Source organism: Nilaparvata lugens, chromosome 7, assembly GCF_014356525.2.
Source record: "Nilaparvata lugens isolate BPH chromosome 7, ASM1435652v1, whole genome shotgun sequence".
NCBI classification, from domain to species: domain Eukaryota; kingdom Metazoa; phylum Arthropoda; class Insecta; order Hemiptera; family Delphacidae; genus Nilaparvata; species Nilaparvata lugens.
Window position 1 is genome coordinate 16,668,082 of NC_052510.1, and position 25,412 is coordinate 16,693,493.

Genomic DNA, 25,412 nt, shown 5'->3' on the forward strand with positions numbered 1-25,412 from the left:
TAAATAGAGCGTCTGCCAACGTTTCTAACACCTTGTCAAACATATCCAAACAAATTATTGTTTCGGGTCTGAATTTTTCACGGTCATTGAGGAAGAAGTCAACATTTACTGACAAGAAAACTGCTCTATTATAAATTAGAGTTGGAAAATATCCATAGCGCTCAACATTCCCTTAGTTGGACTAACTGAAAACGAGTTATGTATCGAATATGTATTGCTCTGTCTGGGACGGTATTTTTAATAATACAGCATTGATTTTATAGGATACAATACTTACTTTGGTGGCCACGTAAATCCCATCATTTTATGAGAGCCCATTCTCATAAATTCTCTACTTTTCCCTTTCTTCTTTTTCTCTCTGTTGCTTTCTCAGCGTTTCTTCTTGTTCCTTCTCTCTTTCCACTTGTAGTACGGCCATGGTCATTTCAGATGTTTCTTGCTCGATTATTCATGTTACGGATGTCATGTCACTTTATATAGGCTACAATTTTTACTTTCCTTGCCCTATTACCATAGGTAAGGAAAGTATTGCTTTCCAAAAAAATTAAGGTACCCCAATTTGTAAATTTCTATACGTTTCAAGGTCCCCTGAGTCCAAAAAAGTGGTTTTTGGGTATTGGTGTGTGTGTGTGTGTGTGTGTGTGTGTGTGTGTGTGTGTGTGTGTGTGTGTGTGTGTGTGTGTGTGTGTGTGTATGAGTGTATGTGCGTCTGTGTACACGATATCTCATCTCCCAATTAACGGAATGACTTGAAATTTGGAACTTAAGGTCCTTACACTATAAGTATCCGACACGAACAATTTCGATCAAATGCAATCCAAGATGGCGGCTAAAATGGCGAAAATGTTGTCAAAAAGAGGGTTTTCCGCGATTTTCTCAAAAACGGCTCCAACGATTTTGATCAAATTTATACCAGAAATAGTCATTGATAAGCTCAATCAACTGCCACAAGTCTCATATCTGTAAAAATTCCAAGAGCTCCGCCCCATCTATCCAAAGTTTGGTTTCAGATTCCCAATTATCAGGCTTCAGATACAATTTGAACAAAAAATTTCAAGTGGAAAAGATTGAGCATGAAAATCTCTACTATTAATGTTCAGTAACATTTTCACCTAAAATTCAAAATAAGCTCGAAATTCGAGAAAATGTTATTATTTCAATTGCAAATTGTTGGCAACTGTTGATTCTATTGAATCATTCACTATGAAAAGATAGCAGACTTCGTGTGTCTCCAGCGTTATTGTCCTGTCACCAGCTGGCTTGGATCTTTGAATAGTAGACTTGAGATTCGCGTGTACACTAGCGTCAGGTGATGAATTTTCATAACGGCAAGGAAAGTTGTGTGAGTGCGCCACACCAGATTTTTTTTTATTGAGATCAATATTTATTTTTGAATACTCAACTCTACACATCTCTCACTAAGAGATAGAAAGCTTTGATATTCGAAGAATTTCAAACATGGAATAAAGTTGGATTAACCTCCTAAGCATTCAACGCTACAAATCATGAGTAATCTATAGCACACAGTAATCTGTAATCTATCTATAACACTTGTATTATGATTCTATCAACTTCGATTTCCAAAAAGTCTAAGTCGTGATGTTATAATATTAAACTTGAGTGATGAAACAATTTTTGATTCTAAATAATAATCATCATCACCAAATCTTCAATATCGAACTGGAACTAGAATAGCAGCTTTACTCAATGAATGAACGGGAGTTTCTTTCTCGTCTTTGATTGATCGATCCTTCAAAGGTTGAGGCTTGCTATTGGTTGCTCAACATTTTTTAGAAACGCCTACTCAAACAAAACCACGCCTTAAATTTCAGCTTGAAAACTCCACCTCTTCTCTCGAAGAACATTCCCTGTTTCAAATCAGAATTTCCTTCAAGAGGAAATCCACGATGATCTACTGTATCAATTCCAGATAATGAGTATGGATTGGTGATATTGTTAATCAATTTATTCCTCAACCGCTTATTGTTGGTGATTAAAGCTTTTCAATAAAAAATAGAGATCATTCAATCAAATTTATAAATCAAACCATTATTTTTGCGATCCATTTATTGATCCAACTATGATCATAATATAAGTCTTGATGACTTTTTCTATCTGGTAAATCCTTTTTTTCTAGTACTGCTTTCATAGAACCGTATAGTAAGTCCTACTTTTTGTACAAACAATATATTCAACAATATTAAACATAGCCATAAGTCATATCACTCGTTCATGGGCTTAGATTTGCAGACATAATATTCCGAAGCAATTGCTCATAAAGTTCTTTTTATAAGCTGGGATGACTCAGTGATGGATATAAATAGCCGGAGTGCGGGAAGCGGGATTATGAGAGCACAGAATAAAATGTGAATGGAAGTCATAAAGAATCAGGAAGTTGACAGAAGTCGGTGAGTTTCGAGAATATTATCAGACAGCTGAAAATGAGTGGGATACGCCTGCGTGTTTTCAAACCGAAATAGATCTTCAAAGTAGATAGCCAGGCTGATGAAGAAGGAGAAAATATAAAAATAGTGGCGTAAAAGAGGAAAGAGTATAATATGAGAGAAAATGAAAACTGTAACATGACATAACATAACATGTAATCATTTTCATGTAACATAACATGAAAAATGAAAACATAACAGCGGGAAGGTGTGAGATGCTATGGGCGTGGAAACTGTAAAAATATACGAAAACTACAAATATTTAAATGAGTCGGTTTGTAACTAGAAGTTGTTGACCACAATCTTATGAATAATATTTTATTGATCGACATTACCTGGAAGAAATTATTGTACGATCAATAATAATGATAATAATAATATGTGTATGGTTTTTATTGGTGGGGAGTCCCTGACGTAAATTCCCTGAGTATATAAATTTAACGATCAATATAATATGATTGATACATCACAATCCTTCGTAGGTAACAGAGATGTTCAGAGAAGTTGCCTTATCAGTAATTTGGTAACTGAGAGGATCAGGAAACTTGTCATTCTAAACTATCACTATATAGTTGACAATTTGTGCATATTATCAGCGAATCTATATATTCTATTGAAATTTATAATAGGTTATACCTTTTACAACTTGACAATGATAGATCAACGATAGTACATGATGTACTAGAGTAATATGAAGTCATGATGTAGGTCAAGCAAAGTTTTTTGTAAGAAGTTGTGTATAGCCATATAAAATTATGGAAATTGATGAAAACTCAACAGAACCGAGGTGTACAAGAGTCATGTTATAACATATAGATCAAAATCATGCAGGCTTCTGATAGGAAATTGTCTACAGGCAAAGATGAAAACGGATCCAAAATTGATCTGTATCGAAATTCAGTCGGAATTTCAAAGGATCGATCATGTTTATACGAACGCCTATAATCTGGTCAAAAGATCATTGATTTATACAGTGATTCAAGCGTAAGAGATCAATAATTGACATTGATGTAAATCCAATGGTAGCACTGATTTAATCGTTTACATAGTCTATGATGATAGTCATTGGCTTCAAACAGAAGAAACTGAATTTCCATTTGGTATGGGATTTTTTTTTCATTTTTGAGTGAATAACATCAAATAATCATCATTAATATGCAAGGAAAATTATAGACATTCTACATTATATCCACGTTTAATTTCTAGCGTTCGTAAATTTAAAATCGTAGAGCCCGGTGATTTGAAAAATAGAACAGCTCTATATATTCTCAGTATATTTAAGAATGTTCATATTCTTTTTATAGTCGGACTGATACTGCTGGCGACAGGGAAAGAGCTTTCAGCAGTAAAAAATTGTCCCAAATTTTGCGACGAGGTTTTAGTAGATGCGCTTCTTGCTATTCAGTTGAAAGGAAGCTCTGCAAGATACAAAAGACGACAGTTAGTGAAGTACTTATGCTCGTTACACATTCTCATGTGTTTTATGCATGAATGTGCATACGTGTCTCTAGCCTCCAGTCGTAAGAATTTCATCTAAGAAATAGCAGAGAGCGATGAAAACTCCTTATTGCATTATGGAAGATAAATAGGTCGGTTCAAAGGAGGTTCTCTGTACGACTTATTTACTTATGAAATAATTCTTTTTTCTGAGCGAATGATAATAGCAATCAGAATTTCATAATTCCACAGAGTAAAGATAGAAATTTTGACGTCGAAAATGAAAGATTAAAATTGTTGACGTCGAAAATTAAGAAGTAATTGCGTTCCAGGAGAAGTGTGTGGAAAAAGTAGCTATTTGAAGCTAGGCCTACAATGAGTGGATAAGTTAATGTAAACAAAGTGTCGAAAATGAGAATAATGTATTGCAGAATTGATGAAGTGATCACTCATCAGAAAGAGTTATATAAATGAACTTTGAAGAGGGAATTAGTAGATATTAATTGTAATAAATCAATTACACCGATTGAAATGGTACTAATAGATAACGTGATGGATTTGTATTCAAATGCCCACCAAAAAATCACATTTTCTTCTTCTTGGCTGAAGTCGGTTTTTGATTGTACTTGTGGAGATAATAGAATGTTTAATATTAATAACACGCTTATTAATACTACATCAAATCTAGAAATACTATACACAGTGAAAGTACAGTATTATTTAGTTTTACTAGCTTTATTGTTCACTGAGAATATATTTTATTTCAAGCGATTTGTGGAATTACCCTAAACTTCAAAAAATTAGATTAGGTGATCGTGAACTAATATGCTTATGATACGAATAATGAAATTCATAGGCTAAAGAAATATTTAGAGAGCAATGAAGAAAACTCAAACCTCAATGAGAAGTGGTGGAATTGGGAGAGGAAAGTGCAAGGAGAATATTATCAGATGTGTAAATGGTAGAAAAAATGTTAAGTCAGTTGATCCTATATCAATTTGAAAGCTCTTAACACGTTTAATAGGACATATCATTTCATTCATACACATTTCCATGAGTGACAACAATCTAATCCCCTTGGAAATCGACCAATTTTTTTAAAGTTCGTAACAATGTTTCAAAGCTCAGGTGACCCGAATAAATCTGATGAGTGATACAAACTTTTAATTACTTGCCTCATATAACGGATATCCCTCCCACCAGAGATGTCCTTTCTATCGGTATCCGCCCCAGTACAATGTGACCGGCTAATGGAAATTGAAAAACTCAATCCCTTGGAATGAATTCTCAACTTAGAATCTTTGCAATTCTCAATTCCCTTAACTAATCTGAATTGAATCAACGGTTTTATTAGTGAGGAGAATAAGGGATTCAACAATTCCCTAACTTTCAATCCAAGTGAAGCAGACCAAAACAATATACAGTATATTCAGTAAAAAACAATTTACTGTATCAGAGTAATTAACAATTAAGAATTTTGATGCACATTTGTTTTCAAGTGAAGGCGATCTGTATCAACAATGTAGATCGAAGCCAAAAAGTTTGTGATGCTATTTATATTGTTCAATTTTGTATCGTTTGAGATCTCTCTCTGGGTAAGAAATTTTCGTTGGATGATATTATTTTGGACCTCTCTCAATTTCATCTCCTTGTACTTACTATCTCTCTCTCCCTCTCCCTCTCTATTCCTGGTCTCTTGTTTCTTTTTCATATTCATCCCTTGTTTTTTTCTTTCTCTCAATCTTCATCGTTCTCTACCTCCTCCTCACATATAAATTTCGTTTCCTCTTCATTCATTTCCATTTTCCACAAAAATTTTAACTCTTTCTTACTCTTCTCGATATGTTTTTCTCACCATACACAATTTTTATCCCCTTTTTATTTTACTTTTTCAAATCTTTAGGCATTCCTGATCTATTGCATTCTCTTTTCTTCATCCACCTACATTCTAATTTCAATTTCTACTTCATATATTTTTGCGCTCTCCCGCTCATTCTCTCAAAATCCCCATACTCTTTTGATCTACTTTTCTCTTTCTCTGCTGAATTTCTGTACTCCTCACTTTTATTCTCATCCCCTCTTACTCCACGATTCCTACCTCCTCTCAATCCTCTCCTTTCTCTCTCTATTAATATAATTTATTATCCTTCTCATTCTGTTCTTACTCTCTCTCAACAGAATACCATCTCAATCAATTATCTCTTCAAGTTCATCCCAATTTCTATCCCTTCTCATTCCCCTTTCAATTCTATCTCCCTTCGCAATCCCTATTCCATCCAAATCCATTTTCTGTCTCACAGAAAATGAGACAAAAATGAAACTCTTTTTTCTCCCTCTTCTAAACAGAAAAGATGACAAAAACCTTGGAGCTATCACCATCACCCGCAATGTATCGCGACCCAACTGTCATCTGCACAGTAATTCCGCTAGTAGCCTCTCTGTTGCCAGTTGAGTAGCAGACTTGGGCCAAGACTCGTGTTTTTATTTTCGGTCGGAAGTGCCGCGAAAAATTATCGTTGTGACTTCTTCAACACTGTTCTCAATTGTTACAACATCGTTTCGCTTATTAGTTTCTAGTGTACAGTGTAACCTTGTCACATCGTTGGTGAGAATTGCAACATTCTGTTTAAAGTGTCACATCGACGAGTTCTGGGAGTAGCCTACTAATTGATTGAGTTATAAGCGTGTTCATGATACTCCAACACCATAAATATTGTTCACCGAACATTCAATCAGATATTATCTGCATATATCATCTAAATTCTGATAAAAGTGTTATATCGACGAATTCTGGGAATACTAGTAGTTGATTGTGTTATTAGAGAGCTCATGCATATAATACTTCAACCCCATAAATATTGTTCACTGAACATTCCATCAGATATTATCTGCCTCATGATGATAATATTAATATCGTTTCTATTATTTATTAGTTCACAAAACACAAGAGGAGCAGAACAAACAGACTTCCTGTGGAATACTAGCCCTCCTAAGATTTCAACAATTACGGAAATTGTCCATCTAATAATGATAAAGAAGATCTTGAGGGATTATTGCCTATCTATTGATTCTGGCAACAGAATATTCAATGCTAAACCACATACTTCTCATTAAAATACTCAGTATTGACATAGAGAAACAATAGCTTGAGTAGATATCCCATGGTATAGGGCGTTTATGTCGCAACTATAATACTATTATTATACTCATCACTCATGAGCTATAAACTAGAAAACCATAAAATTCTGCAAATCAATATCATAGAGAAACAATAGCGTAAGTAGATATCCCATGGTATAGGGCGTTTATGTCGCAACTTTTACTATTATCTCAAGCCGATAGTCCACGTATTTCTTTCCCAAAAACCTGTGTGACGCTGGTAGTCTCTCATATTGTGCCGTTCATACACTCTCACCCGGCCGAAACAGTAAAAATCTACAATAATCGATAGTAATCGACTTGAGATAACAGTAAAAGTTGCGACATAAACACCCTATACCATGGGATATCTACTTACGCTATTGTTTCTCTATGGTATTGATTTGCAGAGTTTTATGGTTTTCTAGTTTATAGCTCATGAGTAATGAGTATTATTACTATAGAAAGCCATTCATTCATTCCAATAAAGTCTTAGCCTTTTTAGAAGAATCTCCAAACAAGTTTAGTATTGTAATTGAATTTTGAATGCTTCTTGAACTGAAAAATATTCTTGATGAAGTCATACTTGAAAGTACTCGTATTTCTTAATTCATGAAGATTCTGAGACCTGAAAATAATGAAGCACATAACTCATCCAAACCATTTTTCTCAATACTTTAAGCAATCAAATTCATTTATTCATCTACTTGAATTTATTTAAATTGATTTATTTTTATTGACAAACATTTAAAATAAAATCAATCCATATTCTTATTACAAGTATAATAAATGGAAATTACATTTCTATTCTCCATTGATGCTTGTATGTGGATGATTGATACATCAAAAGTTTCCTAAAATAGTTTATTCATTTTTCCCAAACAAAAAGCATCTACAAGACATTTATTAATTCTAACTATTTAATTTTCCAAAACGTTATAGAGTTAATAGAATAGCAGGATTCTAGAAAGAGCTTCACAAATTTGGTTATCTCTCGAAATTATTCTAATAAAATCTGAAAATTATTCTACTCATCTTTGAATCTGAACTTATATTAATTACTTCATCAAGGTTTTACCGCGGAGCTGGAAATTTCATGATAAATAGTAATCTACGTGACATCTTAACAATTTAGAACTATCAAATTTGTGAACAATTCATCGACATCAAATCCGATTTTATCGAAAAACGTGTTTAGTATATTCAAACTGACAAATAATTATTACCAGAGCTTGAGAGGAATACATAATATTATTGAATGGAACATTTAAAAATAATTAAGATGTTACAGCAAAGGAATATGAAGGCTATCTCCTTTGAAGTACCTACAATACTATTATACTATTCTATTACCAGTGACATGTTCAAAGAAGAAATTTCAATTTTAGAAGGAACGTATTTCACAGTGCTTTGAGCGTATAGTCAGTATAGCTTAGAATTTTATTGATATTGGCAACAGCTGCCGTAAAAGATACGTTCCGAAGTTCACTTTTGAAGAAGAGACGCGAGATCGTTAGGCTCCCCCTCCAAAAACACCGAAAATCAGAATATCTTATTGCGAAGTCCTCAGTCTCTAAGTTTCTAAGTTCGGAGAACATAGTTCGACTCTTGGAATAGGCTAAACTTTTTCGGGTCACATTTAGATGATACATTTTTGGTTGGTCTGCTTCCAATGTTCTCAATATAAACAGTTTCTCATATGAAATCTATCCAGTTGCAATCTGTCCTCATTCAAAGAATCAAAGTCCTAGTTAATTAGATATTATTCATGAATCAAAACATGAATTCATTGAGAAATAAGCAGCTCCCTACTCATTATAATGATAATGGTTTAAGCCCATAATAATTTTGATTCATCCAATTTAATAATAGAAAACTGGTGCTCTCTACAAAACGTTAGACTACGGTATTGATATACATGAGACTAACCTCATAAATTAACAATTGATTTTGGAAATTCATATTGAGATTTTGACTTGCATTTCACTCGATACACATACTCGATATCACAAGCTATTCAGTTTCAGTTTTTTGGTCAATTCTAGTATTCCCACTTTCCAGTACTATTTGTTAGGCGTTCGGAATTACTCAAAATTATTTTCAGTAGGAAACTTTTATTAAATCATCGAATATCAATACCATCCATCCACATTTTCACAGGCAACCAACAAAAACATTATGATGAAACTACAATGGGAAAACAATCGAATTTGATCCAATATTGGATTTTCGAAAATAGTGAAGCTCCAGTTCATCGCAATTTTATGTTCGTATAGGCTGTGATTAGATTGTAATTGACAGTGAATGTGTGCAGTTGTTGCAATAAACCTAGTGCATCTACCAAAATAATATTTCTGAATAAGGAGTATACTTTGTGCTTCCATTAGTGCCTCCCTCTTGCAATGCAGAACTTTCACCTAATCACACATGATCCCAAAAAGAAAAAGTTATTCCAAGTTGATCTTGGAGAGTGAATGCATGTGTTGACACGAAGCAAGATGCATCATAGATCACTCACATCATTAATTACTACTTGTCGAGTACTTCAGTCTAGAACAGTCTAGTCATTCCTTGTGGTCTTTCATATTGTATTTTATACTAATCGAGCTGTGAAGAATGTACCATTCATGGAGTATTCATGAATTTTTATTCTGTTCAAGAGAACAATATTCAGGACAAATCCTCAGATCTTAAATATTGTAGATAAATTGTGGAGAATATATCAACCATCCTTGAGTATCGGTAGTCATACACAGGACAGGCGTCTACTAGATATCATAAGGAGCATAGGTGATTTAACTGAGACAAAGTGGAAGTGATGACACAAATAAGCAGTATTCTCCGTAGTACTTTTGGTATTTTATTATAAGGACTCAATTTTTTTGGAGATCCTCCTTGCTGAAAAAACTTATTTCAAGTGATGAATTTTTGAGAGTGAAAGTGATGACACAAATAACCAGTAGGCCTACTTATTTGTGTTTCTATGGAGAGTAACCACACTAGATGTCTAGTGAGTTATTCTTTTCCGAGTGATTATTTCGGAGGCGGATTAACAGTATTAAAATGAACATCCTGATCAGGAAGAACTTCCACTCGGATGGCGGTGGAGGCAGCAAGGACAGGTTCGGCAAGGGGGCGGGCCGTCGCGGGGGCGGCAAAGGGGTACACGGCAAACGCACCCGGGACCCGATGGGGGGCGGTGGAGGCGGCTACTCGTCCATGGAGGACTCTGGCTACCACACAGTGCGTACTCACATCTTCTTCAGTCCGTCTAATTTGGGGTTGCAGGATTCGGACGGCGAGAGCGACCCGGAACGGTACGGAGGCGGAGGCGGTGTTCTGGGAGGCCTGGGGGCGGCGGCCAAGCGGCCCTCGGTCACTCTTATGAAGTGGGCGGTCGGGGGTGGCAAACGGAAACCGTCCGGAGGACGGACAACTGAATATCCGGCCGCCCCTCCCGCCTCCAACGGCGGACAACTCACTCCTAGCAGGCAGGTCTGTCTCTCTCACTCACTCACTATATTTGCACCTTACCTCCTCCTCCCTCTGACTCACCAAACTACCAGGGATGGGTATCGACTCGTTCACAATAAAATCAAACTGAATAGCCCATTATAATATATAATGAAAATTATAAAATACATTTAAATACATTTCAGATTCTCCATTCCAATAATACTGTATTTCATCATAGAGAAAATATAGCATGTTATCTTTTCTCTATGGTTTTATGGAATAATTTATTCACCAATCTAATTTATCCATTGTTTGTCATTATATACTAGAGCACTTCTGCAATATGGTACTGATGTCTCTCATTGTAAACGTTTTACTGGACCAAGCTACTTGCGGTTTGTAGGTACAAAATCAAATCTTATCATGTTCTAATTTTCTGATTTTAATTGAATTTTGAAAAAATCATGTCTCGTGCCAACAATGTGATGTAAGAAAAGTTGTGAATTATACATTTTTAGATGGATTTTAAGCTGCGAATAAACATAATCAAACATAGCTACCGATAATCAACTTTCCAATGAATTAAAGTATCTTAATAATAAAATTCATATTTTTATCGTTCGATACCCTCCCCCCACTCAGCATCTATCATGAAACACAACCCTTTGAAACCCCCCCACCACCACCACTACTACCTTTGAAAACCACTGCACTCATTTTTAGCTTACTTCCTGTCAAATTGCAAACAATAATACCCTAGCACACCCCCTTCCCATCTAGCACAGCTTGCACGCTATAGGCTACTGTGATATCAATTTATTATTATTGTTATTATCCAGATAGAGATCAGAAAATGACCATAAAAATATAGATCAGACTAAAAAAAATAAAGGTCTCATACTGTACATCAGAAAACACTTTATATACGTGACTGCAGATCACACTAGATATTACGCTCGTATGTCTAAATTATAATTTTTGTCTGAGAAAGAAAGGGTTTCAAAATATGACACTGTTTCCAAGTACGGTAACAGGAAGACAAATATTCCTTTTGTTTTGTTTTTTATCTTTGCAAGAAATTGATTTGGTACAGTATCAAATTTTACAATATTTCTTTTCATTATACAAGTTCAAGATCATAGGAAAATTGATTATCTTCTATTCAACAAGCATCTCTTATAATTCTGCAACTGCTCAATTCCCATGATATCTCACATTAGTAGAGCGAAATTCAACAAATATAGGTACTATATTATTTCAAGTACCTATTATAAATAAATCCATGGTAGATAAGTCAAAACTTGTGCAAGAAAAATCGTAGATTTCTTCAATACGATATTGTATGGTGTATTGTATCAGACAAGTAAATTTGGAAATAAGCTGGCATGATAAAATCAACTTGAGATCGTGATACAAATACAATGAATAAGTCTTCTAAATATCATTCAAGTATTATAATTGAAAATACAAGTCACAGATTTTCCATCCTCCTTTCAGAATTAAGGGTGAGTGTGATTCAGAAAAGTTTTGAGAATTAGCTTTCTTGAAGCTAAAAATATAAAGAACTCATAACTAAAATGAATACGGTACTTGTATTATCCAGAAAATTATTCAAATTCATATTATTGTTCTTTGATTCGTAACCTTGAGTCACTAGTGAAAATGTATTCACTTTATTTGAGTCCAAATGAGAAAGCAAGTGATTATTGAGAAAATATCATTTATTGAAAACGTTTATTGTATTGTCGCATTCAGTTTTGCAAGAAAATGAGTAGAACAAAAGCTACGAAAGAAAAAATTCAAATTTCATCTTCTGGAAGATACTTTGTGTAAATTTGAGAAGCACTGTCATCAATGTCTGTATGAAATTCATTAGGTATTCGAATTCAAGCAATATATAAGTTACACTATACAGACTAAAAATAATGTGATGCCCACCTTTTTGAGTTTTTAACATTTTTTGTGTGCGATTTTGATTTTTTAGCTGGCTACGACACAGCTTTATGTGTAAATTTTATTTTATTTTCATAAGTCAGTTTTCGGGAGGAATTTGCATGTAAATTGCTGGTTTACAATTCATGCGTTCCTTTATTGATTTTTCCATTTGCATGGTTTTAGTCTCTGTGAAAGTTCCCCATTGGTCAACATTTCATTACATTACCCTATTTCCAAAATTACAACAGTTTATTCATATTATTAATGTTGGGATTTCTCTTTGCTTCAGGAAATATTTCTCCAGTAGTGCTCATACTTGCACAAATGTTGGCTTATCTACCAGTTGTGAAAATATGTCAAAAATATTTTTATTTCATCGATATCCTTTTTCCAAAAACAGTTTGCATGAAAACTAACTCCCTAAAATGAGTTGTGGTTCTCTACTCCTTTCATTTGTGAGTTTTTATCCAAGAAACAGATTGGCATGCTAGTGAAGTGAGACTCCCAATACTGAAAAAGAACAAATACTGATCTGTGATTGAAATTTCACTCATTATACGACGGAAATTCCTGGTCGCTAAGCCGTCCCTGTTTTCAATTCCAAATTAGATGGACCCGGAATAATTTCAAGAGTTGTTTTGTGATAATCGTTTGTTTTTCAACAATAACATTCTTCATATTCCATGATATTGAAATTCACATGTAATCAAGGTTTCACAAAAATCGTCAAACTACTCTGTTAATTTCAATTTTCATGATCATCTATTATTGGATGTAAAATAAGCTTAGGCCTACTATTATTTTCACTTGAGATGATTCAGGGTAGAATCAAAGAACAATAAAAAGTTATTATGTTTTCCTTGGTAAGGATATTCTTCATAAATATCATCCTCAAAACTCAAAATTGAAAATCCGTTTTTCAGCTTCTTCAAACATCAATTATTATTACAAGAGAGATGCTCAGTTTTTTATTAACGTTTCTTCTGGGTGTATCATTGACGCCTTGAGATTATTCATTGTATTCAAGTAGAAACGCAACTAGTTTTGAAATTAATGAGAATTTTGTCAGGCCTTATTAGTTGAGAATAAAAATGAATTTCAGACAAAATCTTCAAAAAATATTTTTCCGACTTCTCAAAACAAATTTTTTATATAAAAATGAATCACTTCTATGCTTAGAACATTTTTCGTACATTGTTAGCTCAAGCATTCAATAGAAATAATCTAAACAATGAAGTTATCGATTCTACTACTCAGAATAAGTCATTATTTCATATATCATCAGTTCGATATGTATTACTGAAAATCCAAACAATTATTATTGTAGACGAGAACTTTATAGTGTGAATTACAAAACTACAATGATGATCTTTCTTGATATTATTATTTGTTGCTAATTAATAAATTCTTAGCAAATTCATTCCCCGAAAGATTAATAGGCCACTTAGCAAATCAAAACTGCTCATGTGATTCACAGTTGAGTATTCGGTATCACAATTCTTTGGCATAACTTTAGAAACTGCTGAGAATATTGCGATATTTTTTATGATTCATGAAAGCTTCTTATTTATTATTATTATTGTGAACATGGTTATATTCATTATTAGAATGAACAGTGATCGTCGAAATGATTTACATAATGAATGTTAGTAATCAGCAAAGTAGTCTTTACAAATTATCAGCTCATGAAAAGTACAAAGTACAAAAAAGAAAAATTTGAACTACAGTTTTACAGCTTTATTCATTTATTTATTTATTCATTTATTAGATAGAGCGAACAATACAATAGTCGGAAAAGAAAAAACAGGCTATTGCCCAAAACTTCTTCAATTTCCTGATTTTGTCACAAATCGTCCAAATATTATGTAGGTTATGTTCACTTCAATTTCAACACCAAATCTTCAATCTGAAACTATGAATCAGAATAAAACAAAGAATTTCAAATTTAGATAAATTGATAATAAAACTTCCGTTAAAACAAAAACCAAACTTCAAATATTCACAAAATATAGAATAAAATTTATATTTCTTTTGAAGCCTAATAATTTCATTGAAATTCTAATTTTTAAGAAGACTAAGTCGAGATGAAAGATGAGAATAGTATTTTTTGTGACAGTAATTCTTAGCCTTTATTTCATTCAACTTACCTAATTTTAGTTTTTACCACCCGTTTCTATTCCCAAGTAAATGGATTGCACATTAGGAGCACCTTGACTACATTATTGATGTCGCTGCTTATTCCAAATATATTCTAGAATTAGGACAATCACCTTTTCCTGAATATATTTCTGTTGAAACGCCAACTAAATAAAGCTAAGATTAGCATATAATTTCCATAGTTTTCCATTGTGAAGGGGAGAATAGCCGGACGATTTACATTCAATGTGGACCTTGCTTCGAATTTTTATTCTGGTGATAAAATCCCCTCTTTTCGAGACAATATGCTGCAACGTGACTGGAATTTATTCAGTAGGAGACGTATTACCCTTAGTACAAAACTATATCAAGTTGCATTATTTCATACACCATCGTATTTTCATTTTGAAGCAAGGTATAAATAAGTTACGATTGTGATATTCAATGAAATCACTCTTTTATTCATTATTAACATTACTCTACATGAAAATAAATTACTGTCTATGCAATAATAATTATTGTTATTTAATCTCACTTTTGGATATCATTTTTATTTCAAAATTTATTAATTCTTTATTTGAGGATATTTTTATGAAACACAGATTTCATGTTTTTATTTTAAACTAGTTTTACTCTTATTTTTTAATTATCCATGTCTTCAATTTGTAGTGAGATAGGACAATTAAAATATTCTTTGAAAAGAAGTTGAAATTGTAAAATTATTTAAAATCCAATTCAAGCAGAAAATTATAAACAATTTTACCTGACAGGATTGCAAGACACAGTTTCAGAGATTTTTTAATTGAGAATATCTTCAATTTTGAACGTGAATCACATTCAATTTAAACTTTCACAGTGCAAAGTGTATAAACTTAATTATTGAACATTGAGAATACAAACATCAATTTTAATATCCACTTCATAGTTATTACTCCATAGCATTAATCAATAGGACCAATGATATGGTCGAATTTTAATTTCAAAATAACTTATCTACTGAAACTATACGGTATTTGGTTTTCTATACTTCAAAATTGTTTTCTTTCTACATGTTTTTCATCATGGAAAAGCACCGAAAAACACAGAAATTGATATGTATACTCTACAATTCTACTATTAAATAGATATTATTATCATTTGTAATAATTGAGACATAGGAATATAAATTAGTGGAATTTCTAAACAATAAGATGAATATATAGAAACAATAATATTGCATATTTCACACAGATGAAAAAAATCTAGGCACCTATATAATAATAGACCTATGTAATGAGCAATATCTGTTTTCATTCATTTACTCGTACTCAGCAATGTTTTTTTTATAAACTTTAAACTGTAATTCCTTGATTCATTTAAAACTGCAATGTAAAATTAGGCAGGCCTACACGCTATTATTGTATCCCTTTTTAAAACTAGATTCTCACACAGATGAGTTTGTCTCTTGTAAATGACATATTGAAAAAGCCATCTATGCACCTAAGCCATGAACAATATCTTTTTTTATTCATTTACTTTTCGAATGCTTTTTATTTAGTCATTCTTTGATTCATTCCAAACTACAATGTATAAATCACTGTACACACACAAGACTTGTGTGTAATAAAACTTAGTTTTATTTACTTTTATACAAGCGTGCAGACAATTATTTTCATGTATGAAACAATTATTATACAGTACAATAATTACGTTTTTTCTAATTTCCATAAACTCATTTCCAACAGTGGTGACGTACGCACATGTTTTCTTAACAAATTCTACCGAACAATCTCCATCGATCACTGCCACAGAGCTAAACATTAGAAAATGCATAGTTTTACGTTTATAACTCAGTGACAGGTGATTTCATGAGACTTGAAAGCGCTCCAGTCGTAGAGTAAACAAACTTCATTCCTCACATTGAAAAAGTACCTATGGATTCCATTTACATATTGAATTAGAAATATCGTGTGTAGTATTTATAATGTAATTTGTAAGAGAAAAATTGTAAAATTTATTTTGTTGATAAATTTAATCAAAACCAGCAGAAACCTTTAGTTGACAAGATGAGCCTATGCTCTGACAACCTCAACTGTAGTTCCCATTTTTGTACGGTACTGGTATAAACGGGGTGATTTGTTTCAAGGGTTATTTGATACAATTTGTGATTTTCTTAGAAAAAAGGCTATTTTTCTCTATCCAAGAAACAATATAAGTTGGTAATCCCGAGGTGGGTATTAGAAAAAACTAGAATACCAAATTGAGAAATTTAAATATCATCTTGCGTTTGAATCTGTTGATGGATGAAATCAGTTGACAATGTTTGTCATAATTTTGTAGAATTTGGAGTTGACAAATTTAATGAGAACGTTGAGAGACATGTTGTTGACTAGGTGAGCTTCAACAACGGGCAGTCGAGAACAGGAGGAGGAGGAGGGGGCGCCATGGGGGGAAGCACAACCCCCTCCATCAGCCTGCAGCAGGTGCCCCGCGCGGAACCCCTCACCCTGGCCACCCTCGACCGAGACTGCTTCATCATCCCCGTCGCCAGCGTCGACCGATTCCTGCCCGCTGGAGTGCCGGTCAGCCTAGTCCCAATTTTATCTATTTTCTGACTTTCAGTCGCAATATCATCAAATTATTCAATTGTTATCATTCAATGATTAAATTGTGTGACTAATATTACAGTTAACAAGTTGTCAGCTCAAACCGTATTTTGAGCGAACAAGTACAGGTTTGTTCTACAGATTTCAAATAGGCTACAAGTTTACTACAAAAAATAAATATTCCTTTGTCAAAAGAAAATTATGAATAAGAAGTGAAAATTATAAAACATTTTACAATAACAAATGGATATGATACCAAAATTATTATTGATAAGATGATATATAAGCAAAAATATAAACAAATTAATCCACAAACTGATAAAAATTCAGATAATAAAGAATATATTTGTGTTCCATACAACACTATTCTCAATAAGGCAATTAGGAAGACTTTCACAAAAAATAAATTTTATGTAGGATACAAAACAACAAATAATGGCTTATTTGAACTAACAAAGAAGATTTCTAATAAAAAAATAGGCGTTTATAAACTGGAATGTAGTAATTGTGAAAAATTTTACATTGGTCAGACACGTACATGTTTTCAAAAAAGGTTCAATGAACATATTCAGGTTTTAAAATAAAAAAAATACTACTCAAAAATCGTTTTTGCTGAGCATTTAATTGATACTAATCATAGTTATATCGATATAAATTCTAATATGGAAATATTAAGCATTGCTAATGAAAGGAATAAATTGCATTTAGAAGAATTTTATACCTTTAAAACTGCAAAATTAAATAAGAATAATATAATACATATAGGCCTATAATTCAATTTGACTTAATAATAATCCTATTTTTGATAAAATTAAAAGTGAATAAATTTAAATTCAATAACTTCAACCAAAAAAATTATTAATAAGAAATAATAAATTAATCATATGAAAATAAGCATAAATGTTCTTATTAAAATAGTATCTACTTGTTTATTTATTTTCCACATTTCAACTTGAAAATGACCTAAGTTATGGTCGAAACTAGTCGTTGTAATATTTTAGATAATAGAGGGTACTTCAAGTTCCAATATTGTTTATCTCTTTTCTTTTCCAATATTGTTTTATTAATTTTAAGTTTACTACACTACAACTACAGGTTTACCTATAGTAAACACTGTAAACCTAGGTGAACCTTTTTCACCTTGTTAACAGTTGTTTTACCTGTATAGGTTTTAACTACAGGTTAACTTACTACATACACTACAATTATAGCGTTTATCTATAGTAAACAAATGTAAACCAAGGTGAACCTCGTTTAACTTGTTCACAGTTGTTTTACCTGTAGGTTTAAACTAAAGGCTTACCTACAAATGAAGATTTTAACCACAGGAGAGAAACAACTATCCACCGTACAGGTGTCAACTCTAAAAGTGTCTAACAAATTGATTATAGATTTACCAAAAATATTAATGAGGACAATGGCCACCGGTTGCACAAAAGCTGATTAAAATTTAACCGGCTTTTGTGTAACCGGCACTAAAGGTTGGTTACAGGGTGGAAGTAACTAAGACGAAGTATCATGAATATCTTAGAGAAAACTGGAAATTATGTTGGTTGAATTCTTTACAAATTCAATTAAGAGAGGGAGATGGAGGAACACAGAGAAACTTGAAGAGAAATCACGAACATACAGAGTGGGTGAAAACTCCGAGAACGGCTTAATATCTCATACACAAAGGTAATTTGATGGTGGGTGTGATTGGGGATCATATCAGGGGATCCTATTGGGTGGGGCTATATAGTTGTTTACAATTATTTATTAATACAAGCACAAATTATAAGAATTGTTTTTTATAAATATCGTACACTGTTATATAAAAATGGAGATTATTTCAATACAGTAGTTGCAAAGGTAGGATTGAACTAAAAAAGGAAGAAAAGACAAAATAGTGAAGTTTCCAAACATCCACTGTCATTTCTTATAATTAAAAAATATATTGTTCTCAAATTATCATGGAAACGGTAAGAAGATAAGCGCAGGCTGCTCCAACCCATTTCAATGTCAATAAATTCTAGGTCTACATGGAATACCGTAACTTACTCTTATTATTTATTTATAAATTTATCTATCATTTTGATGAAGAATTCAAATGAATCATTCCATACTTTTCACATAAAGTTTTTTTTATCTTTTCCCAGCCATAGCAATTAGAACAGTAGTGTGTAAGCTTTCAATTTGAGAGTAGTTTTAAAGTGTAGCCTTTACAATAATTATATTGTATAGAACAATATATATTCATATTGAGAACAATATATTTTACTTGGGCTACAGAAAAATAAAATTGAAAAAGAAATAAACTCGTACACATGAAAAAATATATAAATTCTATCAGTTATTCCTTGTTGAGCCCTAATTGGAATTAAATACATAGACTTATTCTTAATATCTTGAGTTTGATCAGGTTTTTTTGGTTGAATCTGTGTTGATTATGTACATAACTAATGTGATTATATCTTATTAGATTGTATTCTTTTTAGGCTACCTTATCTGATTTTGGTAGTCATATAACAAGTAGCAGACTATTTGAATTCTTCAAAAAGAATCCTTCAACTTTGTAATCTGCAAGCCCGCAAAAACTTGTCGAATGGAGCAACCAAAACTGTCTCAACATTTTCCATAAGAATTCTCAAACTCTTAGAGCAATCATAGAGGGTTTCTTTACCTTTGTGTGACAAAAAAGACCTTGCATCCTACTCCACCATCAATAGGCAATTATTCAAATCAATTAAATTATTCAACAAAATATTCTCAAAGATTTTCCGGAGAAAATAGTTCTAGAATATTTTATCTCAATAAAAACTGTAACATTTTTCCATGTAGCAAAGATTTTCAGAAAAACGGTTCCAGATAATTGTTTCAATTCAATTAAGTTATTCAACGGTAGGCTATATTCGCAAAGATTTTCCGGAAAATTGGGTCTAGAATATTTTATTTAAATAAAAACCGTTGCATTTCCATGTCGCAAAGGTTTTCAGAATAGAAAGTTCTTAATAGAATATTATTCCAATTGGAATTGATCCAATAAAAACTGTCGCATTTCCATGTCACAAATATTTTCTGAAAAAAGGTTTTAGAATATTACAGTTTTTCAATGAATATAAACACATTTGTTGTAGCTACCCCTGGCCGAGGCGAAGCCTAGCGTGCTGAGCGTGCTAGAGGTGGATGATCCGAAGCTGTGCGTGTTGATCCACCTGATGACCCAAATGGAACCGATTGAGCCGATCCTCGAGTCGCCACTCGCCATGCCATTGGTCAAGCAGAAGTCGGCCGCCTGCGATCTGCTCAGCGAAGTCGGGTCTGCCAAGTCGGCCACTGAGGGTATGCTATTGGCCAATCTCGAGAAGAACGGTTAGTCAACTTTCACTGAGTTTTCTGGGATTTTATAATTTTGAAAATATGCCTATATGCATGTGTGGGGGTAATATTAGAGGAGGGATGATGACGTTGAAAATATGCCTACATGAGTGGGGTTAATATTATAGGAGGGATGATGACATAATAAAATGAAATAATATAGCTCTATAAAATTGCATTTCTTCAATACCTAGGTACCGTATACCCTATTCAGAGCTAAGTTTTAGAATCAGTGTTTTGTATAATATAGATGAATCTAAGTACAGAGTGTTTGAAAAAGAACTCCCTAGTTTTGATGTGTCATAGAATTTGTAAAAAGTGACACTATTCTAGTTTGTGGTGTTTGATTCAGCAACTGTCCAAGTTTTACCCCCCCCCCCCTGCAGTTGGCAAAGCTGCTTGACCTTAAGACGGCACCAGGGAACAGTTCCTTCAGTTGACACTCGCTTTCCGGGAAGGTGGATAGGGAGAGCTCGCCCAATTGCTTGGCCACCAGGAAGCCCGGACTAAACCCCTCTGGACATTTTCTTTTAGGGAAACATAAAAAATCTTGTGTACAGTGGAAAAATCCGAGACATAAACCATTTACGGGAAAGAATCGTCACGGTGGTTGGACAGTTACACCTGATATATTGGTGAATACATAGCTTGAATATCATCTCGACGTGTGCAAGGCAACAAATGGATCCCATGTTGAAGTGTACTGATGTTAAACAGAACTTGAAGGTTCTCTCTTTCATTGTATGTACTTGTTGATGAAGTTTTCCATTAATTTACACATTAAATTAATGTAAACCTAAAACTTGGGAGTTCTTTTTCAAACACTCTGTATAGTAGAGTAGAATCTAAGTATTGATGTCAGTGTCACAGATCTATCAAGCTCTAGTAGGATGTCTTGCCCAACGAGCGGATAACACTGTATAATAGGTTCATCTCAATTTATTCTTTGAAATTTACCCGCTCCCAACGCAAAATAAACTCAAGTTACCATTTTCCATTAGCATTTTTATGAAACTTTAAGTTGCCATTTTCTCGAGCTAAGGAGATGACTAACTCAAATTAAAATTTATTTGTTCCTTGTAAAAATTCATATTGTTTGATTGTTCATTTATTGTTCATTGTCACTTTTAAAAAAAATTAACTTGAAAATTCAATTATTTTAACTTGAAAATAACCTAAGTTATGGTCGAAACTAGTCGTTGAAATATTCTTAAGTTTTCAATAATAAAGGGCACTACAAGTTTTTATATTGTTTTTATATATTTGTACAAAAGTAGCCCATATAAGTGAAGTGTTTTAATATCATCAATATTTTATTGGTTTTTATTGCAACCGAATTCCCGTTCATCTCGTAACAAGCCACTAAGTTATCACTAATCAAAGCTAGTTAATCATAAATCTTTTTTCTTTGATTTCGATTGCAGCGGAATTTCCGTTCATCTCGTACTACGTGATCAACAAGAGCCAGACGGACCCGCGTTCGTTCTTCGACGAGTGTCGCGCGGCGTCGCTGAAGAAGTTCGACCCGCGCAGCTTCAAGTACACGGCGGCGCACACCTTCGACCTGTTCCAGGAGGTGGCCACCATCGCCCGACCTCCCTTGGACACGCAGAGCAAGCGGCCGCACACCAAGGCCACCGGATTCATCATCTCCGTCTACAAGGTCTTCGAGGGCGACGACGGCGAGAAGTTCGAGAAGAACTGGCTCTACTGGACTGGTGAGCTCAACCCATCAATACAAACATTGTTGCATCAGCTCTGATGGTGGATGTAAAAGTAGGGTTTCAATATGAAATTATAATAGGCCTATGAGTGAGACAATCCTATCAGTGGCAACTCCTGGCTTAGGATTTCCTAGCAAGCATTTCAATATGAATTTATGATAATACTGTACTGGATCTTAACTGGACTGGTAACTCATCAATACAAACATTGTTGGATCACATCTGCTGCAGTAGGGTTTGAATATAAAATTATGATAATGATATCAGTGAGACAATCCTACTGTACTGGAGCTCTACTGAACTGGTAATTCATCAATACAAGCATTGTTGTATTAACTATGATATGAAGGTGATTTTAAAAGTAGGGTTCCATTATGTGCGTTCGCCTTTCAAGTGATTCTGGATGAAATTTCTTCGAAGCCGGGTTGTCATAAAGTGGGAGATAACCATCTTGAATTAGCTAATCATACAATCATGCTTAACAGTGTGGTGTTTACTGATCTCGCTTGCATGGTTCATTCGGGTGACTGATTTTGAAAAGCGTTGATACAACATTGATTATCTTATTGTTTTGAGGCTCCGCTGCACAAAAGTCTGTTAAATTGGTGATTAAATGCCACAAGAACACATCAGAAAAGTCTTTTATTCAAATAATTTCAATAAAACATTGATTCATTTTTATTGAAGAGGTTAAAATATTGTATCAGTTCTTATGCTTTTTTCAACTCCCATCTGCAATATGAAACTCTGTTATGGGGTAATTCTTGTGGTGCGAAAGATGTTTTTCTTTGTCAGAAAAGAGTACTACGCACAATATTTAATTTGGGCATGAGGGAATCTTATAAACCTGTGTTTTCAGCTAGTGGTGTGTTAACTCTTCCTTGTATTTTCATTTTGGAATGTTTGTGAAAGATAACCTTAGTATTTTCAATTTAAGAAGAGAAATTAATGAATATAACACAAGATCTGGTGGTCGGATAGATTCGTGTCGGGTCAGACTTGCTAGGACGCAGAGAATGTACTATTTATGAACAGCTATTCAGGTGTAAAAATGTTCAATGCTCTATCATCTGAAGTTAGAAATATGAACAGTAGAAGATTCAAGTCTATAGTAACGAAATGGTTGAAGGAAAGAGCATTTTACTCGGTTGAAGAAATGTTGAACTGCAATGCCTATCCATAATATTATTGTTCTCAATTGCTTTAACTCTGGTCTGTTTCAAGATTATGTGAATTTATGTATATTTTGTGTATGTTCTATATGAATAATTATGTTTAATTGACTTTTGTCCATGCAATCAATGTTTGTTTATGACAATAATAACGATTTGATTTGATTTGACAGGCGCTCGCATGATCTACCGCTACCTGCCGAAGTCAGTGGGTCTGCGACGCATCACACTGCACAAGTCGCTGGGCAGCGGCGACAAGCTGTACCTGCTGCTGGTCGAGTGCTCCAACTTCATGCAAGACCTGACTGCGGCGGCAGTGCTCATTCCAGCCCTCAGGGCCCGGCTGTGCGGCTACACCGGTCTCTATCGCACCACTGCTGTCTTCTAATCTCCTCTCTCTCATTCACATTCTACTCATAGTTTAGTCACAAGAACAACATTGATATTCCAGCGGCGTAAAGCCAGTTACTCACATCGATTTTTTGAAATGACGATATCTTGTCGATCTTATAGATTCTACCAGATCGAATGAAACTTGACAAACACATGATCACATCATAATTTTTGTCAAGTTATGTTCAATCCAATGTAATTAGAATACAATGTAATTAGTGTTCTAGGTACCTTGGTTCAATCTAATAGAACTTATAAGGACGGCAAAAAATCGTACATCCAAAAATAATAATGTATGGTGTATCTATGCTAAGGACAGTCGACTTTTTCTCATGACAACCATGACGCTGAGAAGCAACAGAAACATAGTCACCACTCAACTCAGTTAACATACCATACAGAAAAGATAGTATAAGGTTACTTAACTTTACACTTAGTAGGCATATTCATGTGGTTTAGAAGCTGATTTTGTAAACCAGAGACCCGGGTTTGAATCCCGGCCTGCGCAAGATATTTTCCTCGGGCCACTCCCGTGTTTTGGATGGACACGTTAAGTTGTTGGTCCCGGCTGCCTGAAAACTAGTTGTTAAGTCATGTCAGAGGCTCTGAAATTGATCAGGTGCGACCTGAAAACTCCCAGAACTGATCCAGCTAGGCATCATTATTATCTTATACTATCTTTTCTCCAAGATTATACTGATGATACCATAAGGTCAAGGACCATGTGCACCATCTCAATTTAAACAGAGATAGATCAGCTGTTGGTTAAACCCAGAATGAAACACATTATAATAAACGTTACCGTAACTTCATATAATCGTAGATTGAGTCTAAACGTGAATGGTGCATATGAACCTGACTCATTGAGAGGCGATAGATAAAATGAAAATTCGCCACTTAATTTTGTGATACTGCTGATATCATGATAGTGACAGACATAGAAACATACTCGTTTTTGATTTTTTTGATAATATGACTATGATGCTGAGAAGCCATAGAAGCCTACTCATAGCTATAATTCTGTGATTCTGCTGAACCAATGGGAGTATACTTGCAATTAAAATTATGTGATTATCTAGGGCGATTCCTCCATGTAGGAAGTGAGGAAGTTCCTACACTTTGATACAGAATAATAATAATAATGTCTTCATAGTGTATCTATAGGTTATAGGAGCATGCGAATACCTATCAAAATATTATAGAAAATACGGAATTGAAAGATACGGAGCAGTAAGGTTTTGCAACATAAGAAGGCTTGTAGCATTGTAGGAAGTCTCATCTATTCCTACAATTCGACACTAGCGCTGCGCTACATGCTAAGTGGACGCGGAAGGAACTACTCGTATATGAATGATTGAATAAGGTCCTTTGTAAGTAGCTCCTCAACCACATGGATTATCGAAACGAAATAATCGATATTTGATCCAATCGATTGACTTGCCGACAATGTTTCTGCTTTCTGCAAGACCTAATGAAGTCTCCATACGGACACGGACAATATTTCAATGTAAATAGTTTGGAGGCTGAGTTGTCGTAATTTACTCCTCTTCTTCCATCATTAACTGCATTTCTAAATTGAATGACTATTTAGTGGACAAATATTTAACAGGGACATTCATTGAAAAAGCAGGATTG

At 33.9% G+C, this 25,412-nt stretch overlaps 1 protein-coding gene across 5 annotated transcripts in view; it reads left to right on the plus strand.

Moving 5' to 3' along the window:
* LOC111051300 overlaps positions 1 to 24,846 on the plus strand; it is a 58,425-nt gene extending 33,579 nt beyond the window's left edge. The window contains exons 1-6 of one of the 5 annotated variants that reach the window (XM_022337780.2): positions 6,301 to 6,486; positions 9,180 to 10,514; positions 16,919 to 17,107; positions 20,248 to 20,482; positions 21,913 to 22,206; positions 23,558 to 24,846. In XM_022337780.2, coding sequence (XP_022193472.1) covers positions 10,083 to 10,514; positions 16,919 to 17,107; positions 20,248 to 20,482; positions 21,913 to 22,206; positions 23,558 to 23,772 — 1,365 coding nt within the window. In that variant the 5' untranslated portion in view covers positions 6,301 to 6,486; positions 9,180 to 10,082 and the 3' untranslated portion in view covers positions 23,773 to 24,846. Of the gene's footprint in view, positions 1 to 6,300; positions 6,487 to 8,601; positions 8,677 to 9,179; positions 10,515 to 16,918; positions 17,108 to 20,247; positions 20,483 to 21,912; positions 22,207 to 23,557 lie in introns of those variants that run through there. The other 4 variants (XM_022337783.2, XM_039432192.1, XM_022337781.2 and 1 more) reach the window with 4 other exon arrangements.
* Positions 24,847 to 25,412: the final 566 nt, after the last annotated feature.